Source organism: Phytophthora infestans, genomic scaffold (genome assembly GCF_000142945.1).
Source record: "Phytophthora infestans T30-4 supercont1.73 genomic scaffold, whole genome shotgun sequence".
Classification (NCBI taxonomy): Eukaryota; Oomycota; class Peronosporomycetes; order Peronosporales; family Peronosporaceae; genus Phytophthora; species Phytophthora infestans.
Window position 1 is genome coordinate 421642 of NW_003303686.1, and position 8801 is coordinate 430442.

Sequence of the window (8801 nt, forward strand, 5' to 3'; positions counted from 1 at the left end):
TTGATACTTTAGGAATGTGAAAACTTTAAAATATGACTATTATGACTTCCACCCGACACCCCCCTGCACCCCACACTGCCCCCAGGAAAAGTATCATCTTCCTCTGTATTTGCACACGACCTTAAGATATTGTGTGATCTTTCCAACAATATATGTTGTGTACATCAAACAAAATCGGAACAGCGTTTGTGATCAAGTTTGCGCGGAGGCACGCGACTCAGCAAGAACACGAAAAACGATGGGATAGAAGAGCAACACGAAGCACGGAACGTCATGGACGATGATAGAAGATTTAGCCGATGCAAACCACGAAGTGTTTTACGTAGCGTGAAAGATGGAAGTGCACGCAGCCATGGAAAGAACAGAAGAACGAGAATATGACGGGAGCGTACGGGCCACGGAAGGGAACTAAATACATAGACACCCCAGCATGCTGAAATGCACGGCTACGGAAGAGCACGCAACTTCGAAGCCACTGTAGAGCACGTAGCGGTAAGAGTGCACGGACAGTAATTCTCCCATAGCACCACGGTACAACACGGAGCACAGTCGACCGACCAAACGTGAAAACGCGATGTACCATAAACGGAAGATCATCCGAGCATTGGAGCCCGATATTAGGGTAGAATCGGAGCTCACCGAGTCCGACAGCACGACACTACGGTAGCTAACGATCTCACGGACGACATACCAACCGCAACATCGCAAGCTAACACGGTAGCATGGACTGAGCCACTAAGCCATAGAGGAGCACAGCCACAGGAGCTATAGACGGGAGATCTTTGAGCCACGGAGCACGATACCAGCGTAGAAGCTCAGCTCCCCGAGCCACGGAGGACAGTAGCACATTAAAACTCGATTGCACGGACGGCAGACCAGCCACGAAAATCACGGGGGTGCTTGGGGTGACCACGATTGCACACCGTGGAGCACGAAGCCCATGTAGAGCACGATAACACGGGCAACGCAGATGCACTACGCGAGCACAATACCATAAATACCATTACTACACCGCGATTGCTCCATAGCGTCGTAACGCGGTCGATGGAATCTTACCAGGAGAGCGCGATACACGGGCGACGGAACAACACGACTGCGTGGAGGCACCAAACCACGGATTAGGACCCTTCAGGTAGAGTACTTGGATGGAAAACCAACGACCACAAAAGACTATGAACCACGAAACCAGTGCAGCCCCCGTAAACGTTTGAGATCAGGAAATAGTTAGCATCCACGAAAGAGGGTCATACTACTGAAGAGCATGAGCCCAAGAGAGAGGGTCCATAATTACCAAGCATCATGGACCACGGGTGAGCAGGAAACCACGATGCCGGGAAGATCACATAAGATCGCAGGCCATTGAAGAACATGACTACAACCTGTAGTACGGATAACCGAAATGTACCAAATCACGATATTGTACGGGTCCACATGATACTACGGAAAGGCAAGTGGTTAAATACACGATGCCAAGATCTACGGGGTGAACCACGCTCTCAAAACACGCGACACCAAGAAGCACTTAAATTTGCGGCCACCTCATCTACAACAAACCATGCCACTCCGCCGCGTAGCGGCGGCGAACGGCTAGTCTTACCCCTCTAGTGGAGTGTGCTCTGCGTCAGTCCGTCAGTCCGTCCGAGGGTAGGGTTCTAAAATGTAACGCCAATACGCGCGTTCTACTGGCTGCCGAGCGCAGCGAAGGCGGCCTCGATTCGCTAAAATTGCAATATGTGGTGTACATATTATATGTGGTCTACACATCGTACTTAAATGCACCGTTCAAAATTCATTTTGCCCCCATTTTCAAAACGGAAGCCGCGGAACGCCACGTTACTCAAGGTACGCTGCGTGTATGCATGTTAGTTTACATTAGTAGCTAGCAAGACACACATACACAGATAGTCCGAGGTTCCTGGGGCTGCTTAGGGGGTAGCTTATAACTTGCGGGATTTTATCCTGCAAGTAGGTAGCCGTGCTATGGGGATTTAGTTCCAGAGCCCTCTGGGTTCTTGGGGCTTTATCCCACCGCCCACTCTGCGCGAGAGCACATTTGGCACCTGGTCTATTGACCGCAAACCCGACAGCGAACCAGTTGAGCCGGTCGTTAATGGTTATTGATGGGCACGCACATTGCGTGCGTGCAGTTGGTCAGGAGGGGTACCGTAACTGGCCTCTTTTAACCGACAGATGGGATGGGGGCTGTCATAGCCTATCAATAACCAGCCTTTGCAATTAACGACCGCCTTTTGGCAAAAGGATATCGCATCTCAAGCTACAGTACTATCCGGGGGCCCAACCCTGAAGATTCGACTGCACAATTTGCAAACTAAAACCGCTCCGGGCCTCACGGCCCGTGACTGTGGGATAAGTGATCGGAGATAACCTTGATGGGGGCAAGCAATCCCGGGTAGTACGCGTATTCCAACACACTACTCTATGAAAACCTACTGCTACGTGCGGTGTACTTAGACATTGTCTAACGCGTCACGTTTACGTGTTCGCAGAACTATGGTTCGGAGTAAGCGAAAGAGGACGCGCGAGGAACTCGAGGAGGCCCTGCACGAGAACGAGCGCATTAACGCGACACCCATGCGAGAGGAAAAGGATGCACGAAAACGACGTCAGACCAAGCGCAGAAAGAAACGATACGACTTGAACAAAGAGCTGAAGGCCCTCAGTGTGCATCAAGAAGCTACGGCGGTTACGGAATTTACGGAAGGTCAAGCCAACGTTATTGAAGAGCGGGAGGAAAAGACAGAAGAGTCCGATCCTGTGCTACTTCAGCGCCGGTTTGCGGCTGAAATGGAGGCGGCGTACCAAGCTGAAACTGAGGATACGGCTTTATTTACAGTACCTGTCGTATCTGGATCAGCGGATCGAGAAGATGTCCCGGTCTCGGCTGCGCAGCGAGCTCGCGACAAAAGAGCTAATAGGACACTGTCTCAGGCAGATCGCGAACGCACACGCGACGCACAGCGAGCTCGAACCAGGCGCATTAATATGACACTATCTCAGCGTGATCGTGCGAGGAAGAAAGACGCTGAGCGCAAACGTGCCCGAAGAGCTCAGTTACGCGGAGAAGAGCTTCACGAGCAGCGGGAGCAGAATCGACAGCAGCAAACAGCACACAGAGCGGAGCTAAGGGAGCCAGACCGGGAAGCCGTACGCGGTCGAGACCGCCTGCAACATGCGAGTCGACGGGCACAGATGTCGGGACAGCAACAGGAGCATGCACGCGAGCTTAACCGTCAACAACATGCGCATTGGCGAGCAAACCTGTCGGATCAGAACATGGTGGCTGAACGCGAGCTAAACCGACAACGGCATGCTGATCGACGAGCTGAGCAGACACAAGACGAGCGTCAGTACGAGCTCGAGCGGGTGCGCACTAGACGACAATGTGCCCGTCATGGACATGCTCTTATTTCCCTCGAAGACTTCGACGCATCAAAGATTACGGGCTACGACGTCGTCAATGGTCGACACAAGCTCCCGGCTACAACGATTTGTCCGATCTGCAATGCTTGGAAGTGGCCTGGGGAGTCTGCGATATCATGCTGTCTCGCAGGCAGGGTAAATCTGCCTCCACTGCACCCCGCGCCACGGAAGCTGCTTCAGCTGTACGGAGATCCCGAGTTCCGCCGTCAAATTCGTGCTTACAACCAAGCCTTCGCGTTTACATCGATTGGTGCTTCGTGCTCAAACCGATCGTTTCAAAATGTGCATCAAGACGAGAGCGTTGCGGGTACACACGGGGTGTACACATATCGCATTCAAGGGGCTATGGGGCACTACCTAGGATCTCTCCTCCCCCACATAGACCGTCGGACAGGCGCGCGAGTAGCACCCAAGTTTGCGCAGATCTACATTGTGGATCCAGACATGCAACGCCGCGCGGAGCGACGTCTTGGTATATTCGCGGATCTGGATCGTGTTGCACTACTAGACATCGAGAAAATGATGGCAGAGCACAACCCATTAGCGCAACGGTTCCTCCACTTTGGGCAGCAAGTGCGTCAACACAACACGGAGACTCCAGTAGACTTGGTCTTCCGTCTGCATGATAACTCCTCGCGACCAAGGACGCATAACCGCCCCACTGTGTCTGAAGTGGCTGCGACTCTCATTGAGGATGGCAACCTGGCTCAGCCTCGGGATCTACTTCTCTTTACACGCTATCAAAGGCTGCTACGTTTGTATGAGACTCACGCCGATTACGATCCACTCCAATACCCGCTTCTCCTTCCATATGGAGAGAAGGGCTGGACCTACACAGACGAGTTCGCGAATGGTGCTGAGTATCGAAACAAGAAGGCGATGTCGCTTCGTGAACACGTCGCGTTCCGCCTTCATCAGAAAGTGGATGATCAGTCCGCTCTCCACCAAGGTGGGCGTCTATTTCAACAGTGGTGTGTAGATCAGCGTGCAAAATGTGAGCAAGAACAGCTTCGCTGGGTGGCCGACAATCAGAAAATACTACGCGCCGATCAATACAGGGGTGTTCAAGACGCTTTGCTCAATGAGGATACTTTGGCTCTGGCGGAAGGAGAAGTGCTGCTGCCGGAATATGACCGGGCCCAGAACAGATTGGCGCACCCGGACCGGGACGGAGGCAGTAGAGCACGACCAACCCACTTTCTTAATCAGGTTGGCAAGCGTATCATACTACCGGCTTCGCACCTGGGTAGCCCGCGGTCCATGTACAAGTCGTATCAAGATTCGATGGCAATTTTTCGGGAGTATGGACGGCCCGACGTCTTCCTGACGGAAACGTGCAACCCTAAGTGGGACGAGATTCTTGAAGCGATACCTTCCGATATCCAGACAGCTCAAGATCGACCAGACATCGTGGCTCGCGTGTGGCAGCAGAAACTGCAAGCAACGCTTGACGATTTAAACCAAGGCGTTCTGGGACGAGTGCGCGCGCGGATTTACGTTGTCGAGTTTCAAAAACGAGGCCTCCCCCACGCTCACGTACTGGTTATTTTGGCTGACGAAGACAAACCTCGAACGCGCGAGATCGTAGACAAGATGGTATGCGCTGAGATCCCAGATAAGGATACAAACCCTCAGCTGTATGAGACGGTCATGTCATGCATGCTCCATGGTCCATGCGGGCCTGCAAACCCTTCCTGCGCGTGTATGAAGGACGGCAAGTGCACCAAAGGATATCCGAAGCCCTTAGCAGAAGTTACACAAGCCAATGCCAATGGATATCCAGTGTACAGACGACGTCGACAGCAAGAAGGTGTTCTAAAGTTCAAAGGCAGAGAATACGACAATGCTACGATCAACCAGTGGGTTGTACCGTACAACCCGTACTTATTCCAGAAGTACAACTGCCACATCAATGTCGAAGTGTGCACGGATATTACTGCGGTTAAATACCTGTACAAGTATGTGTACAAAGGACCCGACATGGCTATACTCACTGTGGAAGAAGTCCGAGGAGGGCAGCAGAGTGCGCGTCGAGAACCAAATGAGATTCTACGTTTCTTGAGCGCCCGGTACATTTCTCCGGTGGAAGCTTGCATGCGCCTGCTCGATTTCACAATTCAGGGGAAAACCCATGCGGTGACACAGCTGACGGCTCATCTCGAGTCAGGCCAGACAATTTGCTTTCGCGAGACGGAAAACCCGGAGGCGGTTTTGGAACGTGGTAGTCACACGATGCTGACCAGATTCTTTGAGTTGTGTGCGAGTGAAGAGCCTCAGAATCATATTGCCAGGACGATGTTGTATCAGGATATCCCCAAAGAGTTCTGCTGGAAAGCGCCGGAGAAAGGGCAACCGAAAAGGTGGGTTCGCCGGAAACAGTATCAAGCTGCTGTTGGTCGCATGATTCACGTGTCTCCTCGAGATATGGAGCGGTTCTACCTTCGGCTACTGCTCTGTCAGCGTAGAGGTCCAACGTCGTTTGAAGACTTGAGAACGGTTAACGGAATTGTCTGCCCAACATTCCAAATTGCGGCGCGGGAGGCTGGCTACTTAGAGAATGACAACGAGTGGGTTTCGTGTTTGAGGGAAGCGGCTGAGTTCCAAATGCCGTATCAACTACGCCAGCTCTTCGTCACCATTCTGGTGTATTCAGCTCCAGCAAATGTTGGTGTTCTATGGGATCGGTTTTTCGCGGATCTTTCCCAAGACTTCGCACGCAAACATCAGGCTTTGATGGACCCCTTCAAGTCGGCGTTGGTCGAATTTGAAACGCTGATGAGCATTCAAGAACTACTTCAAGCGAGTGGGTATGCGGTAGCTGACTTCGACGAGCTTCCTCAGTTGGGGTCGTTCCCAACATTGATTCGTGAAGCGCTTCGCCAAAACGGATTACTTCGACGTGAGCTCACTGGATACGATGCGTCAGCTTTGGAGGCGATTGTAAACACAGAAGATCAGCTAAACGAAAGTCAGCGGGTGGTTTACGACCAGATTATTGAAGCGGTTGAATGCCCGGAGGAAGGCAAGAAACTATTTTTTGTTGATGGCCCGGGTGGTACTGGAAAATCTACACTGCTTCGAAACATACTGGCCAAAGTCAGACTCTCGGGGAAAATCGCCATCGCTGTGGCGTCTAGCGGTATTGCCTCGCTCTTGCTCATGGGTGGTAGGACAGCTCATTCTATATTCAAGATCCCTTTGAAATTGAACGAGAGCTCGACGTGCGGTATCAGGAAGAACTCCCACATTCAGGAGTTGATTAAGCATGCAAGTTTAATTATTTGGGACGAAGAACCTATGGCCCATCGCCACGCATTCGAGGCAGTAGACCGAACACTGCGGGACATACTTGACAACGACACCGAGCCTTTTGGGGGGAAAGTGTTTGTACTTTCGGGAGATTTCCGCCAGATTCTCCCGGTCGTTAAGAATGGAACACCCGTCGAGACAATTGACGCTTGCCTCAAGTCGTCTAGGCTGTGGCCCCAATTCCAGACGTTCCGTCTTACGGAAAACATGCGAGTGCGCACAGCTGATACTGCAGACACTGCTGAGGAAATGGCTGCGTTCTCCGAGTTCCTGCTGCAAGTCGGGGAGGGAAGGCATGATGTAAACCCTTCCCTAGGAAACGATTACATGAAGATCCCGCGCGATATGCTGATTGAGAATCCACCTGTGCCTGACGATGAGGACCAGGAAATTCGTCCGGTCGTTATTCCAAGAGGCATGGATCGGATCATCGACGAGATGTATGGCGAGATTAATAACCCCGAGGTTGCTACCGACGAGTATTTCGCTAACCGAACGATCCTCACGACCACGAACGCAATCGTGCACCGCATCAATGAAGCGGTGACCGATCGATTAACTGGACAGGCGCGGGAATACATGTCTTCCGACTCTGTACAAGACGACGGTGACGGCAATTTCTTCGAGCAGGAGGTACTCCACTCGATGAATATCAGTGGAATGCCTCCCCACAAATTGACCCTCAAGGTAGGAATGCCTATCATGATGATGCGGAACCTGAATCCAGATCTAGGGCTGTGCAACGGAACACGGCTTCGAATTGTGGCCCTTAAGCCACATGTCATCCACGCCACAGTTATGACCGGTGAGCGACAAGGGCAACATGTGTTGATTCCCCGCATTGTTTTCATCAGTGACGGAGACATTCGGAGCTTTCCGTTTCATTTGAGACGCAAGCAGTTTCCTGTCCAACCGGCCTTTGCGATGACGATTAACAAGGCGCAAGGACAAACGGTGCAGTACTTGGGGCTGTATCCTGCTACGCCTTGCTTCTCCCACGGGCAGCTGTACGTTGCGATGTCGCGAGTTACTTCAAGATCAAGATTCAAGGCGCTGGTCGAGTACCCAAAGCTGGAGGAGGAGGATGGGGTCTACGCCCAGAACATTGTCTACAGGCAGATCTTTGGTTCGGAGTAGGAATGTTCAATTTCATATGCATTTAGTACATAACGTTTACATAAAACATGTTTACGCCGGAGCGCAGCGAAGGCGTGAGCCCATTTCCCCTGGGACTACAGCCTGCCACCTCCGCCGCGTAGCGGCGGCGAACGGCTAGTCTTACCTCTCTAGTGGAGTCTGACGTGTGTCTGTCCGTACGTCCGTCCGTAACGGGCTAGGGTTAATAAAACTCACGCTAATACGCGCGTTCTACTGGCTGCCGAGCGCAGCGAAGGCGGCATTGATTAGCTAAAATCGCATTATGTGGTATACACACTGTATGTGGTCAACACATCGTACTTAAATGCACCGTTCAAATTTCATTTTGCCCCCATTTTCGAAACAGAAGCCGTGGAACGCCACGTTACGCGAGGTACGCTGCGTGTATGCACGTTAGTTTACATTAGTAGCTAGCAAGTCACACATACACAGATAGTCCGAGGTTCCTGGGGCTGCTTAAGGGGTAGCTTATAACTTGCAGAATTTTATCCTGCAAGTAGGTAGCCGTGCTATGGGGATTTAGCTCCAGTGCCCTCTGGGTTCTTGGGGCTTTATCCCACCGCCCACTCTGCGCGAGAGCACATTTGGCACCTGGTCCATTGACCGCAAACCCGACAGCGAACCAGTTGAGCCGGTCGTTAGTGGTTATTGATGGGCACGCACATTGCGTGCGTGCAGTTGGTCAGGAGGGGTACCGTAACTGGCCTCTTTTAACCGACAGATGGGATGGGGGCTGTAATAGCCTATTAATAACCAGCCTTTGCAATTAACGGCCGCCTTTTTGGCAAAAGGATATCGCACCTCAAGCTACAGTACTATCCGGGGGCCCAACCCTGAAGATTCGACTGAACAATTTGCAAACTAAAACCGCTCCGGCCTCACGGCTCGTGACT

General features: G+C 52.0%; 1 protein-coding gene across 1 annotated transcript; it reads left to right on the plus strand.

Moving 5' to 3' along the window:
- Positions 1-2511: 2511 nt before the first annotated feature.
- On the plus strand, positions 2512-7887 carry PITG_23133 (helitron helicase-like protein; the record flags this gene model as incomplete). Its single annotated transcript, XM_002997479.1, has 1 exon — positions 2512-7887. One exon carries the CDS (start codon positions 2512-2514, stop codon positions 7885-7887), a length of 5376 nt encoding a protein of 1791 aa, XP_002997525.1.
- Positions 7888-8801: the final 914 nt, after the last annotated feature.